Source organism: Panthera leo, chromosome A2 (genome assembly GCF_018350215.1).
Source record: "Panthera leo isolate Ple1 chromosome A2, P.leo_Ple1_pat1.1, whole genome shotgun sequence".
NCBI classification, from domain to species: Eukaryota; Metazoa; Chordata; class Mammalia; order Carnivora; family Felidae; genus Panthera; species Panthera leo.
In genome coordinates, this window is record NC_056680.1 from 126,205,756 (window position 1) to 126,222,331 (window position 16,576).

Below are 16,576 nucleotides of genomic sequence, written 5' to 3' on the forward strand. Positions count from 1 at the left end.
ATTTAAGACTCTTAGAGAAGCATTAAGATTCATTTATTCACTCTACAATTCCTCCATGGTGAATAATCTGAAAGTGTATGTGCCTATTCTGTTAATTGAATTAACCAACATCATACATATTTATTAAGAGACTAATCGTACTTTCTATCTTACAGAGAAAACTGCATCACATTAAATCAACAAACAGTACTCAAACACCTATTTCTTTTTTGTTCAAGAAACCAGGTGAGACACTGTAAGAGGGGTCTAGAGGTGGAACACAGTTTTTGATTGCAAGGTGTTTCGAATCCCATGGAGAAGAAAATACAAATTAGCACACAAATAGTTAAACATCATTTCAAGGCAACAGCAAAGACATGCAGGTTCTGATTCTCTACAAATGAAACTACCAGACAATAACTAAAGAAACAATGATTCTGAAAGCAGTAAAGATGGGAAGAAATTTACAAGAAGACTGAATTAAGAAACTAATCTTCAGAACTGGGGTTAAGATTCTTTCAGGCAAATAGCCAAGGTTTCTTCCAGCTCAAACAATTTAGGATTGGTAGGGAGAAGAGGTCAGCTGTCCTGAAATGGCAGTTATTTTAATAAGACTGCTTTCAGTGTGTGTTTGTTGCGAAAATTCATCTCCCCAGAAGCAAAGAGTATGTTATTTTGTGTCTTTATCCAAAGCACCTAGTCCTGTACCTGAAACACGATAATAGGAGGAAGGGGCGGGAGGAAGAACAGGACTGAATTCCAGAAGCAAGGTTTATTTAGAGTTTATTCAGGCAGGTTGTCTGAAGTTGAGAAAACAAGACAAACAAGCAACACTGAAAATGTTGCCTGGGGCGAGACTGTGACACGCCTTGATGGCCAGGTTAAATAAGTAAGAAATTGGACCTCATGCTCTCTCAGCAACAGTAAAATGATGCCTCCAGTTCAGGGAGCACCCAGGCCTACAGGCCAATAAGATTTCATAATGTGGATTTTCATCATACGCAGGAATAAGGGGAAAGATCCAGAACCTGCTCACACTTCTAGTGGTAGTGTGCAATCATGACCAACAGCCTTGTTAAAAATGCTCGAACCCCAGCCCTCATCTACGGAATCTAAACCTCTAGATTTGACACGTGATCTGCATTTAAATCTGAGAGCTGTTGTTTTGGAAAATGAAAGTACCCCAGGTGGACATGACACAGACTTACTATCTAAAAAGTAAAACACTACATATTATATTATAAATACACTAAAACCATTGCAGTATATACAGTAACTGGGCAGATTTTATGGTGTATGAGTCAGATGTTTAAAAAATAAAGCATAAGATGGGACGCCTGGGTGGCTTGGTCGGTTAAGCGTCCGACTTCGGCTCAGGTCATGATCTCACGGTACGTGAGTTCGAGCCCCGCGTCGGGCTCTGTGCTGACAGCACAGAGCCTGGAGCCTGTTTCGGATTCTGTGTCTCCCTCTCTCTCTGCCCCTCCCCTGTTCATGCTCTGTCTCTCTCTGTCTCAAAAATAAATAAACGTTAAAAAAAATTTTTTTTAAATAAAAAAATAAAAAAAATAAAGCATAAGAGTTCAGATTCTACTTAACAGATTTTTTAAATGTGCACTGAATCACATAGGTCCACAGAGGATCAAATTATAAACCTAACTGATTCAAAAATCATATTCCCAATAATCTTTTCAAACATGACCCTCATCCATCATCAATTGGTATCTATCTAGTTTATCTCTAGACTGAAAACTCTATGAAATCAGGAACTTATCTTTTTCATCCCATCACATGCTTAAATGTCAAATCTGAGCAAATAGATTTCTCCCTCTTTCACTCCTATGCCCCAATCTACAGGAAATATTAAGATTCTTTTCTACTTATTTTCCTATGAATGTAAGTTAGAAAATGTTTTATGTTCTATATTAGGAGTACCCAAAAGGGATGTTAAAATTGAGTATGTTAGTCAGATAATTATATTAACATTTTATCTGGCTGTGCAAATCAACAAATTTATCAAGAAGACAGCACTGTGGAAATAAATAAAGAGAGCAGTTCAATTTAACTGCAATATGTTATTATTAACCTTAGCCAAGATATCAAGGAGGTTAATACAAAGCAAGCTTTTTTTTTTTAGTTTAGTTATTATTTATTTTGAGAGAGATAGAGCACAAGTGGGGATCAGAACGGAGGGGGGGGGGGGCGCGGGGAGAGAATCCCTAGCAGGCTCCACACTGTCAGCACAGAGCCTGATGCAGGGCTCAAACCCACGAACCATAAGATCGTGACTTGGGCCAAAATCAAGAGTTGGATACTTAACTGACTGAGCCACCCAGACGCCCCTGTGGCAAGCTTTTTGAAGGCAGACATTTCAAGAAGATTCTTATCTGGTCCTATTTTCTCCTTGGAATCAAGAGAGCTACCCAGCATTTGATGTCAATCCCTAGATCTATTTCAAAATACCCTTGCATTTCCTTCCTCTCCATAGTAAATGGTTTTCTGATCATTTCTAGCATAGGCTGACCACTCTTCCAGTATGATACATTCAGACTAATCACAGGGAAGTCTGTAGTCCTTTATGGTTTAGCTTAGAACCATAAGGCTCCCCAATGCCCTTAGAATAAAATTTAACATCTTTAATATGGCCTTACAAGGCCTTGAGAATTGAGGCTTATGCAAAACTCTCTAGCCACATTTTGCCCATTTCAAGGGCCTCCCCCCGCACCCTTGTCTTAGATATCTGCTTAAATGTCACCTGCTCCAGGCTTAATTAGGTCTGGATGCTTACATTTGTCCTTTGTGACACTTAACAATTATAACTGGCTAATTTGGACTAAATATTTATTTGTCTTTCTTCCCTCCTGGACTTTGAGAATCACGAAGGTTAGAACTATCTTGGGCTCAACACAGTGCCTGGCACATCCGGGAAGTCCATACAAGTTTCTTTTATCGAACATACGCATGCATAGTTTTGTTTTGTTTTTTTTCCTCCTGGCATGGCTGTTTCTGCTTGACAGCCCTGGGTTATAAGCTGGCAGATCCAGTACAAGTAGCCTATCTAGGAGAGTCCAGTGCTTTCCAAAAGCTGGTGACAGGCATTCCAGCAGCCATCAGGGCAAGGAGCGTCCATAATAAAAGTCAGGTTCAATCACAAGTTAAAAAAAAGGGAGAACTCAGCAGCAAGGCACATGTGAACGTAGAGTCTTTAACAAGGCCACAGCAGGCAGCAGGTTGTGAGAAAGGCACGGGAGAGAGCAAAGGGGCAGCACGGAAGAAATGCTTAGAGTCAGGAACCCCAGGAGAGCTGAGTGGACAGGGCAAGGTGAAAAGCAGGAACATTTTTCTTTGCATTCCTGCCTGCTGAGACCCGGTCCTGGGGCACTGGCTCAGGTCTGCAGGTGGGGGCCCGTGCCAGTCACACCTGGCAGAGGGCAGCTTGCAGAGGTGGCAACAGTGGCTTCTGTTGAACAAATCCAGAATCTTGTACCGTAGGCAGCAGAAAAGGGAATGTGGCTGGGTCAGGAAATTTACAACATTCCTGGGCTCTGGTTTGCTCAAATTAAAATGCCTATCCCCGTGAAAGTTCTTTGATCAAGAGTAACCAAGACCAACATAAAGTGGTTTAAGTAAAGGGGTGGGACTGAAAAGCCCCGGCAGGTCCTCTCTCAGGGGTGCAAAGACAGGACACAGAAAGCAGAGAGGGAAATCAGGATGGGAGCTTCTCCCTCTCCACCGCTGCTGACTCCCTCGGGGGGCCTTCATTCCCACTTACCTCAATCCTTCCTGCAGGCTGGTTTTACTCAGTGCGCTTACAGCTTGCTCTACCAACTATTTGACTTGCGGGATGATTTATCTGCCATCAGATGTGATTCCATATGACTGTCTGTTCTGGCAAACACCACCACCCAACTCACCCCTGAATTTCAGATTCCCAGAAGAGAGTATGGGGGGCCCACCTAGGATAATGTGTCAGCTCGTGGTGCCGTTGGCTCTGTGACAATAGGGAAAGGACACAGGGCACCAGGCCATAGAGCTGCCGTCTGGTTCCTGCCCAGGAACCAGGGGCAGGACAGCTTCCCAGGAAAAGACATGCCTCAGTTTGCTTTGTATATTGTTTGGTGGCAGTGTTGGTGGTGGTCTGTGGATGCGTGACACTTTCTTCAGGGAAGAACACACTCCAATCGCGAGGCTTCCTTAAACTATTTCACATACAGCCTTGTATTTATTCTCCCTAGCGAACCCTCCCTTGTAATGATCTTCAGTGACTCTCCAACACTTCTGCCCCCAAGCCAAGGCAAAACTAAGACTATACATGTATTTTATGAATGTATGAGAAGCAAAACAACACATGCAACAGACTGTTATTTTTGTTCTCTATTACAGTCCATTCTTAAAGCTCTTTCAATTGACTAAAATGATGTAACTCCCACTAATGAGGGATGATCTACAGTTTGAAAACCCCTACTATTAATTCTATTGTCCTAGAATCTTATCATCCAAAAAGTTTTGCACTTTCACATTATACCTAAAATAGAAGAAAGTTCCCCAATCTTTTCTCAGAAATACCTCCAACCCCACAAGATTTTAGCCACTTTTAGAAGATGAGCCAGGTTGACGTGAGATGTCTTGTGCTTCAGGACACCAACCCAGAACAGAGAAAGATGTGGTTAACAAAAATGCCCCTGCTCTCTCTTTATTAGACAGCCTACATCCACCGTACAAAAAAGGGCACGTTTGAAAAAAAATTACCCAAGGCATATGCACAAATTTGAACTGTTTTGATTACAGCGATCTTGAGCCAGCCACAGGACACTCCTATTCTCATTTTCTGTAGCGACCGATGGAGACGCGTACCCCTGTGTTAGCCGACCCAGTTCAGAGGTGTCATCCACCATCTCTGCACAAAGCTGATCCTCCCATACAGAGATGAAGCCAATTCCCCTGGACTCACTAGCTTTGCTCCAAATGGAAAAGAGGCTCAACTGGTGATGTGTGTACCTCTGCAGAAGTTTTAAAGCAAACTACTTGGCTCAACAATGCTGATCAAATTGGGTTATTGGGTCAAGGATGTATGTCGAGTCAAGGGCTTTCAGGAGGTCAAGAGCTGGTAGAATGAGGACTTTCAGCAGAAGAAACTAGGGAGGCAAAAGAAGATGATGAAAGAATCTATTTTCATCTCCAGCACCAGAACTGGTATGTCTCCCATTTCTGGTACGGCATGATGAGGCGTGCCGAAATGCCTGCCTCACAGCACAGCCCAAGAGTGTGGGACACTGGCTCTTGAGTCAGACTTCCTGGGTCCAATCCCAGCCTACTTCCTTACACCCCTGACCCTCAGCGGTGCCCTCTGTAAAATGGAACATGTAACAATAAAACCCGGTTCACAGGCTTTCCATGAAGATTTAATAAGACAAACAGTCCATGCGAAGCGCTTAGCAGACAGCTTGCCACAGAGCAAGCATCCAACAAATGTTCATGGTAGTTGTTCCCCCCACCAGAGCACTCCTGAACTGGCCTGCCAGGATGCTAAAACTCACAAAAAGAGTGTGGTCTTTAAATGAATATATTTCCCAAATTCAGATCAGACATAGTTAGCCTGCTCAAAGACCCATTTGGTGACCTCCTCCCTCCTATAATTATTCGGTTCTTTCCTCTCCTTCCTTAAAACCTGTGCCCATTTCAAGACTATGTCCCCCCACTAGAGAGTGAGATCACGAATGCAGAGAATGGAACATATTCTTCTCACTAGGCCCTTTGTGGAGCCCAGTACTCAAAGCATGACAGTTGAAGTGAATTCCACATGGTTAACTGAGTGATCTCCTGACCGAGTAGAATATACAAGTCCCAGGGACACAATCCTTATCTACCCAGGTTCTAGGAGGCTCAAGGCCTTTGAGAACCAAGAGCATCTGGGAAGTGAGAATGGCATAAAAAGGGATGCCCCACAAATGACCCCATTTCCTTCCCAAAGGTTGTTGCAGCCAGCTTGGCTAAGAGAGCCCAGATGAGGCTTGGCCATCTCTCTTCCTACAAAATAAGAATTAATCTAAATAAGATCCTACCAAGGTATATCACTATACTTCAGACATTCTGAAACAGGTCTTAGTAGGGGGTTAACAGTGGAACATACAGTCTACCAAAGGCATCCTTCACTATGCCCTGTTCTCTCTTAATGCTTAGGTTTAAGGATGACAAAGCAACTTTCCTAAAAAGAACGGTATTAGTACAATAATACTACTTTGCACAATTATATAATCCATACAATCCAAATGAAAATGTACAGTTGACCTGTGAACAGCATAGGAGTCAGAGGCACTGATGTCCAACTCAGTCAAAAATCCACATATAACTTTTGACTCCCTCAAAACTGTACTATCAATGGCTCACTGTTGACTGGAAGCCTTACCGACAACATAAACAGCTGAGAAACACATATTGTGTATGTTATATGTATTATATACTGTGTTCTTACAAGAAAGTAAGCTAGGGAAAAGAAAATGGTGTTAAGAAAATCATAAAGAAAATACATTTACAGTACTGTACTATATTTATTGAAAAAAATCTATGTATAACTGAACCAGGGTAGGTCAAACCCCTGTTGTTCAAGGGTCAGCTGTACTCTGCTAATTTCTAGGGAGTGGAACACTACTTGTTACAACTTCCTCCAAGTTACCCTTTTAGGGAATAAGGAAGCCACAGACTGAAGCTGGTAACAAATGCTCACAAGAAGCTGGCTGTAACTTCCTGTATGTATTTTCGTGAGGCAATTACCATCAGGATCAGTGGTCTGGGGTCCACAGAAAAGAATCATAAACAAATTGGGGCCTGGGCAGTGGGGACAGAATGTTTCCAGGAGATGGCCTAGAAAGCTTTGAAGAAAGACCCACCCAGGTCCAAGACTCAGCTTAACCACTGCCCATCTGCGTGACCTATACAACCTGTTGCTTAACCTCTCTCTCGGTCTCACCTTCCTCGTTGTAAAATGGAGACAATAACACACACATCATCAGACTGAAATGAGGATAATGAGCTAGAATGCTTATTAGCAGTCTCTCTATATAAAAATTTTTTGGAAGACAAATTCCACCAGAGTACTTAAACACACAATTCACAAAAATAAACAAGTAGGATATGTCTAACTAAAAATCTTCATAGTAAAGGAAACCATCAACAAAATGAAAAGGCCACCCATGGAAAGGGAGAAAATAATTGCAAATCCTGCATCTGTTAAGGGGTTAATACCCAAAATATATAAAGAACTCACACAACTCAATGGCAAAAACAAACAAACAAACAATCCCACTTAAAAATGGGCAGAGAAACTGAATGAACATTTTCCCAAAGACACACAGATGGCCAATAAGTACATGAAAAGGTACTCAACATCATTCATTATCAGGGAAATGCAAATCAAAACCATAATGAGATATCACTTCACACCAGTTAGAATGGCTATCATCAAATAAATAAACAAGTGTTGGCCAGGATGTGGAGAAAACGGAACCTTCATACACTGTTGGTGGGAATGTAAATTGGTACAGCCAATAAGGAAACCTGCATGGAGGTTCCTCAACTCTTCAGAAATAAAACTATCATATTAACGAACAGCCCCACTTTTGAATATTTATCCAAAGGAAATGAAAACAGGCTGTCAAAGGGATATCTGCACTTCCATGTTCATTGCCACATTATTCACAACAGCTATGGTGTAGAAACAACCTTAGTGTTTGCCGATGGATGAATGGATAAAAGAATATGTGGCATATACACAGTGGAATATTATTCAGCCATGAGAAAGGAGGAAATCTTGCCATTAGCAAGGACATGGATGGACCTTGAGGGCATTATGCTAAGTAAGATAAATCACACAGAGAAAGACTGATACTCCATGGTATCACTTAAGTCCAGCTCATAGAAACAGAGAGTGGAAAAGTGGTTTCTGGGGCTGGATAGGAGACAGGAAACATAGGGAGAGACTGGTAAAACAACACAAACTTTCAGCTATAAGATGAACAAGGTCTAAAGATCTAATTCAAAATATGATGACTACAGTCGATAATGCTGTGTAATATAACTTGAATTTGCTAACAGAACTTAAATGTCCCCACCAAATAAATAAATAAGCACATGAGGTGATAGATGTGTTAATTAATTAGATGGGGAGAATCCTTACACAGTGTATACATATGTCAAATCACCATGTACTTTAAAGATCTTACAATTTTGTCAATTATACCCCAATAAAGCTGAAAAAAGATACACAATTCACTTTTTATTTTTTATTTTTTCCTGCCTCTGTCTCTCTCTTTCTCTCTCTCTCTCTTTCATTCGGACATCACCCTGAAATATAAAAATTTCTGGGGCAGAATTTGAGCTTGTGAGTAGCTAAACCTTAACTTTCTGTAAGGATTTCTATGCTATGCTTTTGCTGAACACTGCTCAACAACATAATATTCTCTCCCACTGAAAAACCAAAGTTAATGGCCCAATAAGCAAATGAGACTATTTTGGAAAAATGCACTTGGATAACATGAGAAAAGTAGGGGAGGTGCCTTCCTGAGGATATTAGAAGAGAATTACAAGCATCCGTCCATCAGTCACAAAATGCATTAGCTTGTCGAGCCTGGAGAATTTTTCTTCTTTCAAATTACAGGTGATATTTTATCTCTGGCAGAGGGGGGAGACCACCTCATATGCAAGGGGAAATCAGTAACTAAGAAGAACATGTACAAGTTTCAAAAATTAGTCACCAGTTACCATGGTAATGCAAATATTACCTAACAACTCACTGGGCTGTAAGTAACCAAAATGAGGCTAAAATGGAAAATGGGCTCTATGTATAGGAGTATTTGCACTAACCTAACAGCAGACTGAAGGCAGCCCAGGTTTGCGCCTGTGACCCAGGATCCAAGGTCTCTCCTGCCCTGTGCATGACATGTGAGTTCTGTATCACATGCACACACAGCTGTGCCCACTAACAGCTGCAGGAGGAAGAGTGATGACATTCTATTTACAAACAAAGAGCGATGATTGGGAAGATGAGTCTTCTCGTTCCCTAAACTCTTAATAAAAGAATAATCTCTGCTACTGCCCCCTGAAGACAGACAGACTGGATGACAAACATAGGTGGCGGTCCCTTTCAAACTCAACATTAACAATGTTCTCAGGCAACACAAGATTTTCTAAAAAACAACTAAGATGCCTGATAAAATAACAATTTTCCCAGGCTGCCTGGGTGGCTCAGTTGGTTAAGCGTCCAACTTTAGCTCAGGTCATGATCTCACAGTTCACGAGTTCAAGCCCAGCATTGGGCTCTGTGCTGACAGCTCAGAGCCTGGAGCCTGCTTGGGTTCTGTGTCTCCCTCTCTCTTGGCCCCTGCCCACTTGTACTTTGCCTGCCTGTCTGTCTGTCTGTCTGTCTCTCTCTCTCCAAAATAAATAAAACATTAAATTTTTTTTATTTTAATAATTTTCCCACTGTTCTGAGTGGTTTGAATTTTCTGTGTATACATTAATTTTCATTAGAACAAAAGCATAAATATTTTATGAATTTTTAAATTATTCCAAGAATTGGCTGCACACACACTTCTAAGTCAAACTTAGTGCATAACTTCTGTGGTACACACAGTACTGGTACCAAAAAACAGCCCCAGAGCTATATCCCCCCAGGTGGTCCTAGGGTTTCCATTAGAATTCCATGGAGGCTCTTAAACTGCAAAATCCTAGGCCATATCCAAGGTCAGCTCAATCTGAGTCTCTAGGGGTGGGATCTGAAAATGTCCATTTCTAAAAGGTTCTCCTTGCAATGAGTATGTTCTACAGTCTGAGAATCTCATCCTAGTCATCTACAGTACACTGAGGTCTCCTGCCAATGATGACAGGTTACAGCACAGCCACCAGGGGACACAAGTCAATACAGATTAACCAAATGCAGGGATATTGTGATTCCGTGACTTTGGGCTGTGGTTTACCACAACCCAAGGTTAAAAAAAAACCAGCACAATACACATGTCCTGTATATGTGTGTGTACGACACAAGGATTTACAAACAACACAGGTGAGGGGCGCCTGGGTGGCTCAGTCGGTTGAGCGTCCGACTTCAGCTCAGGTCATGATCTCACACTCCGTGAGTTCGAGCCCCGCGTCGGGCTCTGTGCTGACACCTCAGAGCCTGGAGCCCGCTTCAGATTCTGTGTTTCCCCCTCTCTCTGCCCCTCCCCTGCTCATGCTCGGTATTTCTCTGTCTCAAAAATAAATAAAAACATTAAAAAAAAAAAAAACAACACAGGTGAAGTGATGTGATCTATTCTATTCTCATTTTTTAGGCTGTTGCAACCAACAAAACTGATAGCACTGCCCACTAATTGGTGATATTTGAAAAATCCATTATAACTTCTATCGCCCTATAATTATATCACTCAATACTTTTTACACTTTTTCGTATTATGCTCCAAATAGTAGGAAACCATCCAATCTTTTCTGATAATACCCTAAAAGTTGTAATATTTTAGTTATCTTTAAAAGGTGAACCGAGTTGAAATGAGACCGTATTCTGCTTAAAGATATCCACAGCAATATGTTTAACTGCTAACATTTAACTTACTTATTTATACCCTCTTTACCTCACGAAGAAGAGCATGCAGATTATATAAATCAGTAAAGAATCAATGAAAAATAGTAAGAAAATGAAGCTAAGGGAAAATAAAGACAGGAAACTAAGTGTTGGTAGAAAGGAACAAGTAAAATTAAATATAACACAGGCCAGGAAATCTAGTCCACTTGTTGACTCTCAGCTTTCTGTCAATTAGTAGGAAGAGAAAAACACGATCAGTTATGAAAATTCCAGTGTCCATCTGGGAAGAACAAAGCAATTTCTGAGAAGCATTCCCAAGTCTGTGGCTATACTCCTACTGGGCTGGACTGAATTACCATCTGCCCCCAACCCCCATACACACACACTCCTCTGGGGACAGCAAGCCCTCACGGTAACTGCAGGACCCTCGTTACAGCCTCCACCTTGCACAACCACTTGATTCACAGGTAAACTGATGGTCGCTCCAGGGACTGCTGATTGGGAGGAACAAAGTCTGGAGCCTGAGGTCACCCAATAACCCGCTCCTCTAAGAGCACTCTGTATTCACTTCTGTCCCAGAACTGACTACCTTGTTGTCATGAAAACTGTTCAGGGGGCTTGAGCCTTTCCTCCCCACCAAGTCCACAAGGTTATAAAGTTCCATGAGGACAATATTGACTCTATGTATTTCAGTGAATTCTTCATTAAACTAACTAAACACTAAGCTCTTCTAGAAATTCCCAAAAGGCAAAGTGATTGAAGCACAAAAACCTAAACTTATTTTTTGATTGTATCATTTACTACTCGTGAGATATTGGCCAAGCCATTGGACTTTCGTGGTTCAGTTTCTTATCTGTGAACCAAAGCCAATACTGTTTACAACACAGGTTAGTCTTGAGGAAGAAACCCACAAACGGATGTAAATGTGCCTAGCCCAGTTCCTTGGCACACAGTAGGTGTTGAATAAATATTAGTTTTCCCTTCTCCTGTCAGGGATCTCTCAGAGACATTGCTTTTACTTGCTGCCACAACCACGTTAGTCCTCACCACTCCCTCCTTCTCCTCCAAGCTTCTTAAAGAGTAAAAAAAAAAACAAAATCCCCCACGAAGAATGCAAGGTTCCCTGAGCCACAGAATACTCAGTGTCTACACAATGCCGCCTTTGAAAAGGTTTCTTACCATTGTTTCCACTACTTTAAACAGGACTTAAGAGATTGTTCTTAAAAAAAAAAAAAAGCAGTCTGAGAAAGGAGTCATTAAACATCAAATAAATGCTGTAACCAAGGAATAAGAATGACTAGTATATGCACAGTTAGAAGGCAAATGTAGTTGCTAAAACGTGATGCAGAAACATATCTGGTCTTCACTCCTGAAGACGCTAACTATTGCCTTGTTCATACTAAAGTAGCAGTCTTTGCTCTGCACACTCTATTTTTACAGATGATAGAGGCTTAAAATTTAAATCAGCAGGTCTAGTCTAGTCCTGAACACAGGAAATATCAGTCATATTTTAATTTTTTTAAATAGAAGTGTCCCAGATTAAATAATGTGGTTGACCTACCTTTTCTGTGATATAGAAGTTGGAACTATCGGCGTGCTGCAGTGCAAAGTACTCATGGTTGGCAAGGGACCACCTTAAAAATATAAGCATAAACTGATCAGAAAAACAAAAAAACTGGGTCATTGTCATTTTTACAGTGTGACAGAATTAGAAGGATGAAGCACCCTACACTTGGAATTTGGCCAGTACCCAACACACCCCCCAGTGAGCTTCCTAACACTGGAATGACATTAGCCCACCTTGCATCGCCCTGACCAATCATTTCCTCTGTGGATCATCGTGGTCCTATTGCACACCTAGTGGATGGAATGTGGCTCACCTTGAAGCACTTCATCTTTATGGCTTTGAGGCAGGGGTGTTTAAATACAATGTTATATTCCTCCCCCATTTTGAAGGAATGGAGCAGAAAGAGGAACACAGAAGAAATGAATGCAATTTAAATTTTTGATAATTGTTATATTCCAATGGTCTCTGTTCTGCAATCCCTAATCACTATGCTTGCTGCATATGGAAACATTCCAATCAAGTATCCCAGGTCTTAAATAAACTCCAAGTTAACACTGTCTTCATAATTCTGCTTTGGAGCAGAAAAACCTCATGCAATTCTATATATGCTTTCCCTTTGGATTGTTAAGGCTAGCCAAAGAGAGGTAGGAAAGCTGTAACACTGTCAAGTTCCATGGGGCAGCAAAACCACACACTGACTTGTCCTCTAAATTCTTTCGTCTTCTATGGGAGCCTGAATGGTCCTCTCAATTTATACCAGATGAGGTGTGTATTTAACCTCAGGAACTTCAGACTGCTCCCTGCTGAGTAGGATGAATGAACCACAGCTTTTCAAAATAAATAAAACCGGCCCCAATGTGCACACACCAGCCATTTCACACTTTCTGCTCTTTGAGGAACAACAGTAAATTTTTGGTGTAAGAGGGCATGTAAATTGTACAGAGTGATTCTTGATGTCTTTGCGGAGATCAGGTAGTAACTTATAAATAATGTTATAAATAAAAATAATAATAATAAAGCAATAATAATTGCTCAGGAATATTTTATTAGCTTCCAGTTTGTGGACTGAAGCAACTCACACATATCCTAAGTAACACTTACCCATCACAGACTTCCTTTATTATTGCAGACAGTGGTTTTTTCTGCAAAAATAGCAAAAAAAAGGAAATGCTGTTAGTTTCATTTCATCATTTTAAATTAAAAAAAGAAGAAGAAAAGGAGCCTAATAAAAAGATATCTAAGTAAGGAGAACTTCCATTTGCTATTCTTGGTTGTTGTCAATGAGTCTGGTGTTTTTCTCAAGGTGTAATCTACCAGCCGTCACTGCCCGATATATTAATGATTTACTATCCTTGTGGTCCCATTTTCTATTCTTAACATTATTAGTTGAACAAAACATGCATCATATTTAACGTAGCTGCGTTAAAATCAAGATGAAAACAGAGCTCTGTTCAACGATCTCACAGGCAATGAGAGCCCCAAGGTCAAACGATAACCAGAATTCCTCAGGATCAGTACACGAAGCAGGCAACCAGCAGTGTGGTGTTACGCAAACAAGCTTGGATTCAGGACATTTTTATGAGAACGTGTGGCAAATGGAACAGGAGGCATTGCGAAATTGTTCCTACAAAGTGCATAGAATTCTTCTCCTAACCGTGGCCCTGACAAATGCCAATCATGCAGCAGCTTGAGCTGGACACACTTGAGTAATGAGACCATGACACCATGTGCCATGGTGTCAACTGGCCGGCTGACTACAGCTGTGCTCCAGGCCTAACAGCCACAGCTGTGTTCCGCTCTGCCTGCCCCCAGAGAGAAGGAATGCAGCAAAGAGAGAGACCCATACAGCTCACCCAGTGATGTTGAAACCTCTCTACTTTGGACGAAAACAGACCCCCTATCTATCTCCGTCTGGGGTGGGCAGTAGCATGTCAACCAAAAGAACAAATCACAGGCAAGAAATAAAGGGGGCAGAAAAATCAAAGAAATACAACACATGGCCTTGGATTTTTCAGATACAAACATATAAAAAGCTGTCTACATATAAACATGTTCTGCTTCTGTCCCTCTGAAGGGCAATGTGTTATGGGGAAATGAATACTGAATCAAGCAGAACCAATTCAAATCCTAGCTCCTTAACTGGTCTGCAGCATAACCTATATAATTCCCTTAATTTGCTGAACCTCAACTAATTTATCTGTAGAACGGGCATAGGACCTATCCATTCCTCAGGGCTACTATAAGAAATAAATGAGAGGGGCGCCTGGGTGGCTCAGTCGGTTAAGCGGCCGACTTCGGCTCAGGTCATGATCTCGCGGTCCGTGAGTTCGAGCCCCGCGTCGGGCTCTGTGCTGACCGCTCAGAGCCTGGAGCCTGTTTCAGATTCTGTGTCTCCCTCTCTCTGACCCTCCCCTGTTCATGCTCTGTCTCTCCCTGTCTCAAAAATAAATAAAACGTTAAAAAAAAAATTAAAAAAAAAAGAAGAAAGAAAGAAATGAGAATTAATACAAAGAGCAAAAAAATCAAAAAAGGGTTAAGGGTTAGGATTTTGCCTTATTACTCTCTCATGTCACAGAATAGCCCTGAGACATGATGTTGCCATGTCTGCTCTGACAAATTAGTGAATTCTGACCACTGTTCACAGTCCCTTCTAAGGGCCTCCAGCCCTAGCTAAAAGTTGACTCCAGCTCAGTCCACAGTGTTCCTCCAATGAACTCCTGCCCACCAGAGATCTAGTCTCTACGACTGAGTCCACCACCATGTGTTCAAAAGAATGTCTGACTAAGCTAAAAATCCAGTGGGAAGAAGGGGAACCCAGAATCATTGAAGAGTGGAAAGCTGCTGGGTTATCCCGACATCCTGAGTTGGTCTCCTTTCTAATAAGATGAGAAATGGAGATTGGGTTCTCCAAAGAAGTTACATGTTATACAAGCCAATGGCTTCACAAGAACTTATCCACTGTTTATGGCTTTAGCTTTAAAGTGGAGGGGCAATGATATTCTCACATCCAAAGGACAAAGGAATTTTAGGAGTAAAACTATGCCCATAAGATGAGGATTTTGCACTTCCAACTGCCAGAGCCTTCTCCAGGCTATCTGTATTTTATGAAGACTTACCACTCCTAGCCTCCTAATCTTACTTTTTGCACCCTCAAAACTGAAATGTAAATAACAAGACTGGATGTTAGCCTTGAATGACATTGAAACAACAGATCAGACCAAGAAAGCATTGCTACTGAGGTAGGAGAAGGCATCTAACACAATAGCTCCCAGAATTAGATTTCCTAGTTGAGGTGTCATAAAGTAATTTCTTAGATTTTCCTTCAGGTCTGACTCATAGATTCAGAACCAAATTTGAACCGACAGAAGTCTATGGGGTACTATTATATCTAGAATATTCTCAGGCTGGATAGATGAAAGGAGTAAAAACCATGGAAGAACTTAGAGATTTAGCAAAGATTATACAAAGGCTCTAAACCACTGATGAAAAGGAATCACAGTTAACTGAACATAACGCACCCATAAGGCAGCCTTAACCCCTCAAAATAAATGTTATGGCCCACGTCCCACACCTGTCTCCTCTATTCTTCTTGCTGTTCCAGTGAAATATTAGCTCCCACCACCCAAAGGTAGTGCCAGTGAACTTTCACAGTCCTCCTCTCCCTTAATTCATCTACCTTATTTGACACTATTACTACTGCCTTCTTTTGGAAACCCTCTTTCCAGAGCTTTCATGGTATTTCCTTCAGTCTCCTACAGTGTTAACCAATACACCATCAGTAAAAGCCAAGAGATCCTTCAATTGTTTCTCTTTTGCCTCTAACTTCCTAACGCCACATTTCTGTTCTGGTCTCTTCCGCTTTTGCTTAATCGGTCAGTTCCTCATTCACTTCAACTGCCCACAGTGTAAAGTTCTGGCTCCAAATACTCTCTTGCACATCTCTGACAGCTTGCTAGATACAACATTTAACTCTCCTTCAGGAATCTTATTAAATACACAAACAAAAACCATCACTCTCACCCATCAACCTGCCCCAACAACAGCAGGACCTCAAAGGTCCCGCACCCCACCAGGACGTCTCCCTCTGGTTACACCGCTTCTGCTCAGAAGCACCTACAGCCTTCGTTTCTTCACTCTCCAGCTCAACGGAGTTAAAGGCACGTCATGACTTCTCACCTCCTAACTACTCTCCTAACATACAGACACTCCCCATCCCAACTCCTGCTATCAGACAAATATTCCCCCCAATCCCATTGCCTCTCATTCTTTGTCCCTAGTCCCAACCACTCCGGAGTGCAACCCCTTCATTACTGATGACTCACCACAAATCCTCAGTCAAATGCTCCACTGGCACATCAAACTCTGATTCCTATCTGCCATTAGTTCCTACACTGCTTACATGGGGCAGTTTTTCACATACATTTGTAGAGAATTCATCCTTGCCTTCCCCTTTTCTT

General features: G+C 41.6%; 1 protein-coding gene across 4 annotated transcripts in view; it reads right to left on the bottom strand.

Moving 5' to 3' along the window:
* The window catches only part of ELMO1 (engulfment and cell motility 1), a 530,544-nt gene that overhangs the window by 395,113 nt on the left and 118,855 nt on the right, over positions 1-16,576 (bottom strand). For all 4 annotated transcript variants that reach the window (XM_042922198.1, XM_042922210.1, XM_042922218.1 and 1 more), the window contains exons 3-4: positions 13,221-13,261; positions 12,114-12,186 (exon numbers count right to left, since the gene is read on the bottom strand). In XM_042922198.1, coding sequence (XP_042778132.1) covers positions 12,114-12,186; positions 13,221-13,261 — 114 coding nt within the window. The remainder of the gene's footprint in view (positions 1-12,113; positions 12,187-13,220; positions 13,262-16,576) is intronic.